Source organism: Hyperolius riggenbachi, chromosome 6, assembly GCF_040937935.1.
Source record: "Hyperolius riggenbachi isolate aHypRig1 chromosome 6, aHypRig1.pri, whole genome shotgun sequence".
NCBI classification, from domain to species: Eukaryota; Metazoa; Chordata; class Amphibia; order Anura; family Hyperoliidae; genus Hyperolius; species Hyperolius riggenbachi.
The window spans coordinates 169,432,102-169,446,791 of record NC_090651.1 but is presented as its reverse complement, the minus strand read 5'-3'; the positions used below and the strand labels follow the sequence as shown (position 1 = coordinate 169,446,791).

Below are 14,690 nucleotides of genomic sequence, written 5' to 3'. Positions count from 1 at the left end.
TGGCAAAATCTACAGTTTGGTACATCCTGAGAAAGAAAGCAAGCACTGGTGAACTCAGCAACGCAAAAAGACCTAGACGTCCACGGGAGACAAAATTGGTAGATAGTCGCAGAATCATTTCTATGGTGAAGGGAAACCCTTCACAACAGCAAGCCAAGTGTTCAGCACTCTCCAGGGGGAAGGCATATCGATAGCCAAGTCTACCACAAAAAGACTGCATGAAAGACAAATAAATACAAGGTGCAACCTACTAATAAGCGTCAAGAATAGAAAAGCTCGATTGGACTTTGCTAAAGAATATCTAAAAAAACAGAACAGTTCTAGAAAACATTCTTTGGACAGATTAAACCAAGATCAACCTCTACTAGATTGATGGCAATAAAAAAGTATGGAGAAGGCATGGAACAGCCTACCATATCATCTGTAAAACACAGTGGAGGCAGTGTGATGGCTTGGGCATGCATGGCTGCCAGAGGCACTGGGACACTAGTGTTTATTGATGATATGACACCGGACAGAATCAGGCAAATTAATTCTGAGGTGTTCAGATAGACAATAAGCCAAAACATACAGCTAAAGCAACCCAGGAGTTTATTAAAGCAAAGAAGTGGAAAATTCTTGAATGGCCAAGTCACTCACCTGATCTTAACCCAATCGAGCATGCATTTCTCTTGTTGAAGACTAAACTTGGGACAGAAAAGCCCATAAACAAATAGCAACTGAAAACTGCTGCAGTAAGGCCCCTTTTACACTTAATCAGTTGGTATGCATTAGTGCGTGTTGGTACGCGTTTTTTCCATAGCAGTGCATTGGGAAGAAGATTTCAGTTGCATTGGGAAGAAGATTTCAGTTAAAACGCGTTAAGTGTGAAAGGTGCCATAAGAAAACATGGGCATTACTTTGAAAATCAGTTTTCTTTCCGCTTTAACTGAGAGCAACTGATTAAGTGTAAAAGGACACTAAAGGTTTGGGAGAGCTTTAAAAAAGAGGAAACCCAGCATCTGGTGATGTCCAAGAGTAAAAGACATCTGGCTGTTATTGCCAGCAAAGGGTTTAACCAAGTATTAGAAATTAACCTGCTATTTCCAGTTATTTTATTTGTTCCCTGAAAGAAAGGGATTGTGTTAAAAAATACTTAAGTTGCCTCACATTTTTTTTATCATTTTGATCACCCCACTGCATTAAAGCATAACATTAGGGTTGTTTCGTTTAAAATTAATTGTGGTAATGTACAGAATCAAAACTAGAAAAAGTTGTCTCTGTCCAAATATTTATGGACATAACTGCAGATTTTACAGAAAAATCGAAAAAAAAAAAAAAAGTCTATATAACTAAGATGGTATAAGTAATTAAAAAGTTTCTGCTGTTTTAAAAGCAACACAGCTAAAGTGTAAAAAATGTCGGGAACCTGAGGGCTAAAAACCTTGGAACACAAACTGGTTAAAAACATGCTAACGTGATCAGTGTTTTTTTTGGTTTAAACATTGATTGTGCCAAAATCTTAAAATACATCAACAGTCTCAACTATCTGCGTCAGGAACTTTTTATATAGCGTTTTTTCAGAAACAGTTTTATGCAATGCTGCAATATAGCGAGGCTATAGATGAACCTTGCATTTTGACTTCAGGCTCAAGCAAAACAACAGCTGCTATGCTGAAAATCTCAGCACAGATACAGCAACAGGCCTTGCCACTGGTATCAGCTTTCTGCACTTGTGCCTGTAATGGATTTATGACAGTTGTCTGGTAGAGGTTCCAAAAATATCCCTGTTCATAAAAAAAGCAACTGGTTGACTGAGCACTTCACAACTTCAGCAGTATTCAGCACAGGAGCTGTATCAGAAGCCTAAAATGAGTGCAGAAAACTTTCCATCATGATTTCATGAGGAATATTATACATATTTTTTATGTTTGGTTTTCTTTAGGTTAGAATTTTTACATATACCAGTATATGATATATTATGCAAAGTATGTTAAAGAGTAGGAAAAAGAAGTAGTAAAAGGGTTGCTAGCGAGTAACCAACATGTCGGTTGGCTACCGAACGCTGTCACAGCACCTCAATGACTTGAAGAAAGAGAATTTCAACCTGAAATTAAGGATCTACTTCCTGGAAGAGAGGATCCAGCAGAAGTATGAGGAAACAGACAATGAGATCTACAAAAGTGTAAGTAAGAAAGAAAAAAAAAGCCTACATGAGAAATATCTTTTCCATAAATCCTACATATCTAATTATCACTTGCCTAGTGGTATGAGAAATTATTTTTTTCTGATTATGGCTTGTTCAGTCTTGGGACATGTTCTACCAATGTACCATCAAGTGAGCACTGGACTTCACTAGTACATAAGCCTGTTACTAAACTGAAAATAGCTATGTAAAATAATATTCCCATCAACTGCCTAATAATACATTTGGTAATTATTACTATTATTACGTTAATTTTACAAATTCTAATTTTTCTGAAATATGTGATGTCCTGTAGGAATAATGGTGTCAATTCACAAAACTGCTTAATTTTTAATCTAATTAATAATGAAAAAATAACCTTTTAGCACATTTACAAGCAAAATAATCACTCTAAAACTTAATTTCAATCCCCCCTCCCCTCTCCAGTGGCCAGGCTATTTTTTACAATTCAGCCCACTGCAGCTTTAAGGGCTTGCTGCAGGGCTGTATAACTCAGCACACTAGTGATTAACACCCCCCCCCCCCTTTTCTGCCCACCAACAGAGATTTCTGTGGGTGGGCTGTGCTTGCTGCTGCCTTGTTTATTTATTTTTGTTTGTTTGTTGTTTTTAACCACTTAAGGACTGCAGCCTTAAACCCCCTTAACCACCCTGGCGTTCTGATTAAATCGCCAGGGTGGCTGCGGGAGGGTTTTTTTTAAATTAAAAAAAAACTATTTCATGCAGCCAACTGAAAGTTGGCTGCATGAAAGCCCACTAGAGGGCGCTCCGGAGGCGATCTTCCGATCGCCTCCGGCGGCAAGGAATAACACGGAAGGCCGCAATGAGCGGCCCTCCGTGTTTCGCTTCCCTCGTCGCCATGGCGACGAGCGGAGTGACGTCATGGACGTCAGCCGACGTCCTGACGTCAGCCGCCTCCGATCCAGCCCTTAGCGCTGGCCGGAACTGTTTGTTCCGGCTACGCTGGGCTCGGGCGGCTGGGGGGACCCTCTATCGCGATCAGGCAGCACACGCGGCTGGCAAAGTGCCGGCTGCGTGTGCTGCTTTTTATTTGGTGGAAATCGGCCCAGCAGGGCCTGAGCGGCAGCCTCTGGCGGTGTTGGACGAGCTGAGCTCGTCCAGACCGCTCAGCAGGTTAAGGACCAGACACTTTTTTCCATTCAGACCACTGCAGCTTTAATGGTTTATTGCTCGGTCATACAACCTACCACCTAAAGTCTGTGGGGAACACAGACCTGGTGCCCACTCCATCCGCTTTGCTTCTAACTGTACGCTGACTGTAAGTGATTTTACCAACTTTTTTCAATAAATAATCCCTTTGCAGTGCTGGTTTCGCCTCACCTCTCCATTTGCTAGAGGAAAATGACAATTTGTGACAAAAATTTTTTTTTAAAGTTTCCATTTCTGCTAAAAAAATGGAATCTGCAACGGACTCACCATGCCCCTCTCTGAATACTTTGGGGTGTCTACTTTCTAAAATGGGGTCATTTGTGGGGTGTATTTACTGTCCTGGCATTTTGGGGGGTGCTAAATTGTAAGCACCCCTGTAAAGCCTAAAGGTGCTCATTGGACTTTGGGCCCCTTAGCGCACCTAGGCTGCAAAAAAGTGTCACACATGTGGTATCCCCGTACTCAGGAGAAATCGTATAATGTGTTTTGGGGTGTATTTTTACACATACCCATGCTGCGTGGGAGAAATATCTCTGTAAATGAGAATTTTTTGATTTTTTTTTACACACAATTGTCCATTTACAGAGATATTTCTCCCACCCAGCATGGGTATGTGTAAAAATACACCCCAAAACACATTATACTACTTCTCCTGAGTACGGCGATACCACGTGTGACACTTTTTTGCAGCCTAGGTGCGCTAAGGGGCCCAAAGTCCTATGAGTACTTTTAGGATTTCACAGGTCATTTTGAGGCATTTGGTTTCCAGACTACTCCTCACAGTTTAGGGCCCCTAAAATGCCAGGGCAGTATAGGAACCCCACAATTGACCCCATTTTAGAAAGACAACACCCCAAGGTATTCTGTTAGGAGTATGGTGAGTTCATAGAAGATTTTATTTTTTGTCACAAGTTAGGGGAAATTGATTTTTATTTTTTGTTTTTACAAAGTGTCATTTTCCACTAACTTGTGACAAAAAAAAAATCTTCTATGAACTCACCATACACCTAACAGAATACATTGGGGTGTCTTCTTTCTAAAATGGGGTCACTTGTGGGGTTCCTATGCTGCCCTGGCATTTTAGGGGCCCTAAACCGTGAGGCGTAGTCTGGAAACCAAATGCCTTAAAATGACCTGTGAAATCCTAAAGGTACTCATAGGACTTTGGGCCCCTTAGCGCAGGGCTTTTCAACCTTTCCACTAATTGTGTCACTTTTATTGCTTGAAAACTTTCAAGTACCACCAGTGTGCCTGCACAGTAGATTGGACGCGATCGGGCTTGGCTGCTGGAGCCTGAATGAAGAGCAGCTACTGTGCATGCGCACACCGATGAGGAGAACTTTGGGGCTCCCAGCACTGGATCCCATCTACTGAAGAGGAAGGGGGAAACCGTTTTAGGATTCAAATGCCTCCTCTTCCCTGAGGTAAGTACCCCCCGGGGCACTTTTTTCTTACAAAGTACACTTTAAGAAAAAAAGGCATTTGGGAGGGGAAAAGTAGGAGGCATTGGTGGGGAAAAAAACTACAATTAGATTGCTAGCCTACATATTGTCAGTATTGGCAATCTAGAGGTAGATTGCCAATATAGGTAGCCATACAAGTTCCACCTCCCCCCCCCCACGCGCTTAATTATAGATAGCCTGGCCCCACCACCTGAGAGCTAGGCAGTGTCTCACCACAAAGTTCGGATCACCCCTTGCTCACTCCTTGCTGTGCTGCCCTGCGGAATAGTTCACACCTCAGAACATTGGTAAGCCAGCCGCAGTGAAGAGACAGCCAGGCAAGCGGTGCACAATGACGGCGTGTATACTTCAAATGAGCAGTGATGTCACTTTCTGTATCTGCGCCATCACTGTGCACTGTTGGCCTGGCTGTCTCCTCCACACCAATCTGAGGTCTGAAGTATGCTGCAGAGAAGCACAGCAAGGAGCGAGGGAGGGAGAGCCAAACTTTATGGAGGCAGGCAAATCTGGTGTGTACCACCTGGCCAACAGCAAAGTACCACTGGTGGCAAGCGTACCACAGGTGCAAAGCCCTGGTCTAGAGAGATTAGCCTGTCTAATTAGGCCTTATCAACAAGCAAACAGCAAGTGTAAATTAGGGCTGTCAGGTGTGCCACTCTATGCCATAGTTTGGGCTAATATGTAAACACAGGGGGTTAACCCTGTTGTGTTCCTAGGACACCAGAAAGTAAACACTGCAGGGTTTTTGTAAGATTTCTGTAAGTTGTAACAAAGAAATGTTTTTCTTTAAAGTTATGATGCTGTTGCTTATCTCCTTAGAGCAGAGAGGAAGCTCTCAGTTTAGGTTTGCTTCAAAGGCTGACAGAACCAACAGGTTTTGGACTAGTCCATCTCCTCACGATGGAGTCTCAGGGTTTCCCTTTGTTTTCAAAAGCATTTGCTGAACGGCCATTGTTAAGTCTGACTGCCAAAATAGTGTGCGAGTAGGGACACTGGCTGATCCTATTTTGGCAGTTAGACTTAGCAACTGCCATTTAGGAAATTATTTTAAAAAACAAAGAAAACCCTTTGTATCCCCAATGAGGAACTCGACTAGTCCAAAACATGTTGGTTCTGAAAGATTTTAACTGCTTACTTTTTCACTATAGTGGTCCTTTAAAATGGTAATTTGATAACAACCATGAAGGTCAGGATGTACTGCTGCATTGCTGAGCTTATTTCAGTAATGTGTTACAGACTCTCATGTGCTGTGCTGTGTTCTGACAATAAACTGCTGTATGCATTTCTGTGCCAACACACTGCTGTCTCATTTCAATTAATACTGCGACGCAGAGCAAAACACGTGCCATACATTTTTGTAAAGAGAAGTAAATGGTTGGCTCTCCAAAAAATTGGTACAGGCAGATCTGTAATTCATTCTGTAATTAAGATAATCCAAAATTCCAAAGCAACAAAGTACCTCTTTATCAAGAAAAAAACAGTGCAAGTTCATCTGAAAAACCACTCCGCAACAATAAATCACCACAATGCATAATAAATAAATACATTTGAAGTAGCCCAAGAAAAAGAGGGTGACCATCGTGGAGGAACACCAGTACCAAGCACTAAGGTAGAGAATGTGTGGACAAGTTTCAAAGGTGGCTAAAAGTGCTGCTAGCCTGGAAAGAGAACCACTATGAAAGTTGAAGCCAATAAATGGGAGCAAGATAAGAAGATAAAAAGCCAACATAGGCTATTTCCTCCACTCCCTCTTTACAGTTATCCATATAATAATTCCTTTTTTTTGTATAGCGCTTTTCTCCTGTCGGACTCAAAGCGCTTGCGAGGCAGCCAATACAGCGCACTCAGTAGGCAGTAGCAGTGTTAGTGTCTTGCCCAAAGAACTCCTTACGGAATAGGTGCTGGCTTACTGAATAGCAAGAGCCAAGATTTGAACCCAGGTCTCCTACATCAGAGGCAGAGCCCTTAACCATTTCACTATCCAGCCACCATATCTGACACCTGTCACTGTTAGAGATAGCCAGTTTTAAATTGTGCAAATCGTGATGCAAATCTAGCCCCCAAAACACAAAATGAGGTGTTCAACATTGATGATCTCAAGGCTTGTGTTTGCGAAATAAATAAAATAGGAAAGGAAGAAGGAAACAATTGGAAAAGGATAGTCGAAAAATGGAAGTTGAAAAATGACAGTTGGAAAATAATGGCAGTCGAAATTTGGCTGTTGGAAAATGACAGTTGATAAATGGCAGTTTAAAAATGACAGTTGAAAAACAACAGTTACAATTTGGCAGTTGTAAAATGACAGAAAATGGCAGTTGGAAAATGACAGTTGGAAAATGACAGTTGAAAAATGACAGGTGGAAAATGGCAGTTGGTAAATGGCAGTTAAAATTTGACAGTTGGAAAATGGCTGTTAAAAAAACAGTTGAAAAATGACAGTTGGAAAATGGCAGGTGAAAAATGAAGGTTGGAAAATGATAGTTACAAATTACAATTAGAAAATGGCAGTTGGAAAATAACATTTGGAAAAAAGCAGTTTAAAAATGACAGTTGGAAAATGGCAGTTGAAAAATGACAGTTGGAAAATGATAGTTTAAAATGACAGTTAGAAAATGGCAGTTAGAAAATAACAGTTGAAAAATGACAGTTAGAAAATGGCAGTTAGAAAATGGCAGTTGGAAAATGGCAGTTAATAATCTGACAGTTGGAAAATGACAGTTGAAAAATGACAGTTGGAAAATGGCAGTTAAAATTTGACAGTTGAAAAATGACAGTTGGAAAATGACAGTTAGAAAATGGCAGTTGAAATTTGACAGTTGAAAAATAACAGTTAGAAAATGGCAGTTGAAAAATGACAGTTAGAAAATGGCAGTTAGAAAATGGCAGTTGGAAAATGGCAGTTAATAATTTGACAGTTGGAAAATGGCAGTTAAAATTTGACAGTTGAAAAATGGCAGTTGGAAAATGACAGTTGGAAAATGGCAGTTGAAATTTGACAGTTGAAAAATGGCAGTTAGAAAATGGCAGTTGGAAAATGACAGTTGGAAAATGGCAGTTGAAAAATGACAGTTGGGAAATGATGTTCAACTTTTAACTGCCATTTTCTAACTGCCATTTTCCAACTGCCATTTTCCAAATGTCAAATTTTATCTGCCCTTTTCCAACTGTCATTTTCCAACTGCCATTTTCCAACTGCCATTTTCCAACTGCCATTTTCTAACTGTGAAATTTTAACAGATTTTTTCCAACTGTCATTTTCCAACTGTCATTTTCCAACTGCCATTTTTCAACTGCCAAATTTCAACTACCCTTTTCTAACTGTCTTATTTAAACTGTCATTTTCCAACTGTCACATTTCAACTGTTTAAAGGACCACTACAGTGAAAAAAGTGAGCAGTTGAAGGAAAAATTAAGTTAGAGAAATCTTGAGGCTGCCATGTTTATTTCCTTTTAAGCAAATGCCAGTTACCTTGCTGTCATGCTGATCCTCTGCCTCTAATACTTTCAGCCACAGCTCCTGAACAAGCACATGCAGATCAGGTGTTTCTGACATTATTGTCAGATCTGACAAGGTTAGCTGCATGCTTGTTTCTGGTGTGATTCAGACACTTCTGCAGAGACATAGATCAGCAGGGCTGCCAGTCAACTCATATAGTTTAATATATAGGAAATTAATATAGCAGCCACCATATTCTTCTCACTTAAAAGGAGTTCTTTTGCATCCTAAGAATCAAACAAGCTGACACTTGCCTGGGGTTTCTATCGGCCACCTGCAGCGGTAATGTCCCATGCCGTCCTCTTCCGATGCTCCGTTCCCCGCCGCCGGTCCCAGTGTAATCACACGAGTTATTACACTGCGGCTGTGCAGTAAACTCCCGATGACGCGAGCTAACATTATTCGTCTGTTTAGACGAATATTAAACTGGGACCGGCGGAGGGAAACGGAGCATCGTAGGAGGACGGCACTGGACATTACAGCTGCAGGGGGCCGATAGAAGTCCCAGATAAGTGTCAGCTTGTTTGATTGATTTTTAGAATCCCAAAGAACCTCTTTAAAGAAGACCTAAACTCAAGCACTGCAGTCAAGGAAAACAAATACTACTGCGCATGCGCACACACCGTCAAGGAGAACTTTGGGGCTTCCAGAGCTGGATCCCTTCTACTGTGGAGGAAGGGGGAAACCTCTTTAGGATACAAAGGCCTCCCCTTCCCTGAGGTAAGTACCCCCGGGGCACTTTTTTCTTACAGGTACACTTTAAGAAAAGAAGAGGGCATATGGGAGGGGAAAAGTAGGAGGCATTGGTGGGGAAAACGACTACAATTAAATTGCAAGCCTACATATTGTCAGCATTGGCAATCTGTAGGTAGATTGCCAATATAGGTAGCCTTGCAAGTTCCTCTCTTTCCCCTCTCCCGCATACATATGAACTGCCCTCCGTGTGATGGTATACGGCTATTGCTGGAAGCCGAATTGCAGTGTTTGAAAAGCAACTTCAGCACTGTCTTCTGATGGCGCCGAAGTTACTGACTGTGCGCCGCTATAGCCGTAATTCCTATTTTGGCCTATGATGGCGCCGGCTGCGCCCAAATCTCCTGCACTGTTATTACAGTGCTCGCCCCCCCCCCCCCCCCCGCGCATAATTATAGGTAGCCTAGTCTCACCATCAGAGAGCTGAGAGCTAGGCAGTGGAAAGTTCAGCTCCCCCCTTGCTCACTCCTTGCTGTGCTGCCCTGCGGAATAGTTCACACCTCAGATCATCCATAAGCCAGCCGCAGAGAAGTGACAGTCAGGCAAACGGTGCATGGTGACGGCGCGTATACTTCAAATACAGGATGTGAGCAGTGATGTCCCTTTCTGTATCTGCGCCATCACTGTGCACTATTTGCCTGGCTGTCTCTTCCACCACTGATCTGAGGTCTGAAGTATGCAAGGAGCAAGGGAGGAGGAGCCAAACTTTGTGGAGGCGGGACAGGACCAGGACAAGTGGCATGCGGGGCAATAAAGTGGCAGGCAAACCTGGTGTGTACCACCTGGCCAACAGCAAAGTACCACCGGTGGTACATGTACGACAGGTTGAAAAGCCTTGCCTTAGCGCACCTAGGCTGCAAAAAAGTGTCACACATGTGGTATCGCCATACTCAGGAGAAATAGTATAATGTGTTTTGGGGTGTATTTTTACACATACCCATGCTGGGTGGGAGAAATCTCTCTGTAAATGAGAATTTTTTTTTATTTTTTTTACACAAAGTTGTCCATTTACAGAGATATTTCTCCCACCCAGCATGGGTATGTGTAAAAATACACCCCAAAACACATTACACTACTTCTCCTGAGTACAGGGATACCACATGTGTGACACTTTTTTGCAGCCTAGGTGCGCTAAGGGGCCCAAAATCCTATGAGTACTTTTAGGATTTCACAGGTCATTTTGAGGCATTTTGTTTCCAGACTACTCCTCACGGTTTAGGGCCCCTAAAATGCCAGGGCAGCATAGGAACCCCACAACTGACCCCATTTTAGAAAGACAACACCCCAATGTATTCCGTTAGGAGTATGGTGAGTTCATAGAAGGTTTTATTTTTTGTCACAAGTTAGAGGAAATTGATTTTATTGTTTTTTTCACAAAGTGTCATTTTCCACTAACTTGTGAAAAAAATAACATCTTCTATGAACTCACCATACACCTAACGGAATACCTTGGGGTGTCTTCTTTCTAAAATGGGGTCGCTTGTGGGGTTCCTATAATGCCCTGGCATTTTAGGGGCCCAAAACCGTGAGGAGTAGTCTGGAAACCAAATGCCTCAAAATGACTGTTTAGGGGTGTAAGCATCTGCGAATTTTGATGACAGGTGGTCTATGAGGGGCCGAATTTTGTGGAACCGGTCATAAGCAGGGTGGCCTCTTAGATGACAGGTGTGACAAGTGCAGGAAGTGCAGGATGTTCTCAAATCGTGACCTGGACATGGCAGCAGAGAACATGGGCATGTGATGTTATGCATAAAGAGGATAGCGCTCACAGTAGTCCCTAATTTACCAAAACCAGATACTGACACCTGATCGCCTCCTCTCTTCTGTCTAAATATAGTTTATCAAGAGGTAGCGCTCAAGGTGCGTATCAACCCGTTAGTGTATATCATCACCACAATTACAGTAGGATTACACCCGCTGCAGGTACAAGAGAACAGTACTTTTATGTAAAACAACAATTTTAAATAAAAAGTCCATAAAAAGCTTATATGAAGTAGTGACTAAAAGTCCATGTGCACATGCCCTAAAATCTAAAACTGGTGTAAACAACTAGTTTCTACTCCATATGTATACACAACGAGGTAAGTATTGATTCTTCAAGTTGGGCATGTGATGTATTGGGTGCGTAGACCAATAAGACCGCAATACATTCTTTTTGACTAGACCCATGTTAAGGAGAAGGCTCAAAAAAATGTTACGTTTGGAAACTTGGAGTGGTTTCCACTGAAAAGGCTGTTCATGGTAGCTTCTCGTATTGGCGGTTGCGTATTGTGTGGCATAACGGTTGGTCTCAGCCACAATTAAGTTGTAGAGATCCACGGTGCAGAACAAATGAAAAAAGTCAAGGGCCAATCCTAGATTATCTGTATCCACCTGAACTCCAGACTGGGCGGTGAAAGGAGGCAGTACGGGTGCGGCGGAACCAGGGGTTTGCCAATTGGGATTTGCCAGCACCTCTGGGAGACTATGGGTAGTACGGGCCCATTTTGCTGGTGGCTGTGACTCGGGTCTTAATGCACGTGCCACCGAACCAGTTTCTACTACCATGCTGGTGCTTGCCACTTCACCAGGGTCTACAGTAGTACTGGTGCTAGGTCCAGGAGATGCTACACTGCTGGTGCATGCCTCACCAAGAAAACTTGGATCAGCGCTAGCACCACTCTGCTGCCCTTGAGTCTGATCCTGCGGTCCAGTGACATGGGGTGTGGTACGCCTGGCTCTAACCGGGACCTCAGCCTCGTCATTGCTATCGGTTAGAGAGCCACTGCTTTTTACCGGTTCGTATTCTGACCCGGATGATTTGTCGGATGAGGCTTCCCAATCGCACTCACCCCACTGGGCCAGAATCTCGGCGGCCTCTTCAGCGGAGTACTCCTTTTTTGCCATGGTGGACTGCTAAATTTAGGGGGTATTCCTCTGAGATTACTCAGGAAAAAGAGCACCTACCTAGTAAAAGGGAGTACTTGTGAAGTAGAAAGCTGTGGTCACTGAGTTATGATTAAAAAAAAAATCAAAACTGATCTTTACAGCGCCACCACTATTGTACAGTGTTTTTTGCAGTGATCAGAAAAAAAAATTCTGTCACTGCGGTGGGGCAGGCTGAACGCAAGTGCAGGCGATCGATCAGGCCTTATCGGTCAAACACTGCGTTTTTAGTGTATCCTAGTGACCCTAATGGTGGCCATACACGGTACAATAAAAACGTTTGATTATCCCATTTATTCGATCTAAATGATCGAATCGAATTAAAGTTGAAAATATTTTTTTTTTCGATCAAGAAATTCGAACGATTATCCCGTTTTTTCAGGAAAAATCAGATCGGACAGGCTGGAAAAATCTTTATATTCGATCTAACGGAATAATCAAACTAAATTATCTAATCGAAAAAAAATGAAAAATTGTACCATGTATGGGCACCCTAATATAGATCTGACTGCGATCAGTAATGATCACTTACAGATACTATATAGTAGCAATGCAGATTAGCGACAGTGATGATGCTAATCAGCAACTAATTAGTGACTGTGGTGTGGTGGGCTGGGTGCTAACTGACGCTAACTACCCAACGAAGGGCCCTAGCTAAATAACTGGCCTAACTGTTAACACTAGTGATACTAAAAAAGTGACAGTTTTCACTGATCACTGTTTTTAGATTACTAGGATAGTGACAGGGTGGTGATCAGGGGAGGGGGGGGGGGTTGGGGGTTCTGAGGGGGATCTGAGGGTGTGGGCGGGTGATCAGAAGCCTGCAGGGGGAAGATTAGGTCCTGATCTGATGGGTAGGAGTGCTAGTGGGTGACAGGAGGTGATTGATGGGTGTCTCAGGGGGTGATTAGAGGGGAGGATAGATGCAATCAATGCACTGGGGAGGTAATCAGGGGGGGTCTGAGGGGTCTCTGAGCATGTGGGCGGGTGTTTGGGTGCCCGCAAGGGGCAGATTAGGGTCTGATCTGATGGGTAGCAGTGATAGGTGGTGACAGGGTGTGACGGGGTGATTGATAGGTGATCAGTAGGTAATTACAGGGGAGAATATATGCAAGCAATGCACTGGCGAGTTGATCAGAGGGGGTCTGAGGGTGTGGGCAGGTGATTGGGTGCCCACAAGGGGCAGATTATGGTCTGATCTGATAGGTAGCAGTGAAAGGTGGTGACGGGGTGATTGATGGGTGATTGACAGGTGATCAGTGGGTGATTACAGGGGAGAATAGATGTATACAGTACACAGGGGGGGGGGGGGGTTGGGGAGGATCTGAGAGTGTGGGGGGGTGATCAGAGCCTAATCTAAAATATAGCGTTGACAGTTAGTGACGGAGTGATTGATGGGTGATTAGGGGGGTGATTGGGTGCAAACAGTGGTCTGAGGGGGTGATGGGGGGGGGGGTCTGAGGGGTGCTGTGGGTGATCAGGGGGGCAGGGGGACAGGATCAGTGTGTGTGTGTGTGTGTTTACATACAGTACACAGCTGCCTCCTCCCCTGGTGGTCGCTCGATCACTGGGACCACCAGGGGAGGAGACAGCCAGTATAATACACGTTGTTAGCTTAACAATACGTATTATACATTTAGTAACGGCGAGATCGGGGTATTTACAACCCGACGGCGCTGCTAATTGGCCGGCGGGTTGACGTCGCAGGTGGGTTGACGTCGCAGCCTAATGCCAGCAGATGGGCGCGCTATACCCGGCTAATTAGTCCCCCAGGTGCCGCCGCCGATTGGCGTTACGCAGTCCTGGGGAAGCCACCTTGCCATCACCCATAGGTAGAGGGCGGTCGGCAAGTGGTTAAATACATTTATTTACTTTTATTTCTGTTAATCCTCTCCCTCCCTCCCCCCACCAGCCAATCACAGCGCCGATCGCTCTCTGTGCCTTCCAAGGGGACAGCCGAGTGGCACAGCTGTCCCCAGTACAGCGCTGCCGTAGATCGCAGCGCTGTACAATGTAAATAGATGGCGGTTTCACCGTCTAACTGTCTCCTTGTGGCAATCGCCACTGGGAGACTGATGATGAAGCAGAGCTTCCTCATTCAAGTGGGGATGCGAGCACATAGGCACCCGCAATCCCCTGCAAACCATGGCTCCAGGACTTTACGCCATTTGGCATTACGCGTCCTGGGGGAGCTGCCACGTTCATGCCAATTGTTGTTAGGCAGTCTTTAGGTAGTTAACCTTTCCTGGACCGATACAGTAAGAATCTACCTCGAGCAGGTGGTGCTGCGGCCCTGACTGGACTTAGAATCTATGTCACATTGACCGCGTGTCCCCTCCGTTACCGCCGATCTCGCAGATCTGTCCCCGTCGCAATTCGCTTGCCCTGACGTGTCTATGATGGTAGAGCTCTGTAAGTAGGTCAGGAGATTTTATTGGCTCCTGGCCCTGTCATCAATGTAAGCCAATCTCATTGGCTTACATTGATTGACTGGGTCAGGAGCCATTTTTGCAGCGATTCGTCCGGAAGCGGCGTTTTACTGTACCAGCAGCCTCTGGTCCTTAAGGGGGCAGAGGCTGCTAGTACCAAAGTGGTTAAGCCAGGGGTAGGAAACGTTGGCTCTCCAGCTGTTAAGGAACTACAAGTCCTACAATGCATTGCAGGAGTCTGACAGCCACACTCATGATTAATAAAGGCAA

General features: G+C 44.0%; 1 protein-coding gene across 1 annotated transcript in view; it reads left to right on the top strand.

Annotated features, from left to right (window-relative positions):
- The first annotated feature begins 1,797 nt into the window (after positions 1–1,797).
- LOC137521230 (myomegalin-like) overlaps positions 1,798–14,690 on the top strand; it is a 403,861-nt gene continuing 390,968 nt past the window's right edge. Inside the window, exon 1 of the mRNA XM_068240204.1 lies at positions 1,798–2,164. Within this exon, the coding sequence (XP_068096305.1) occupies positions 2,024–2,164 (141 nt within the window). The 5' untranslated portion in view covers positions 1,798–2,023. The remainder of the gene's footprint in view (positions 2,165–14,690) is intronic.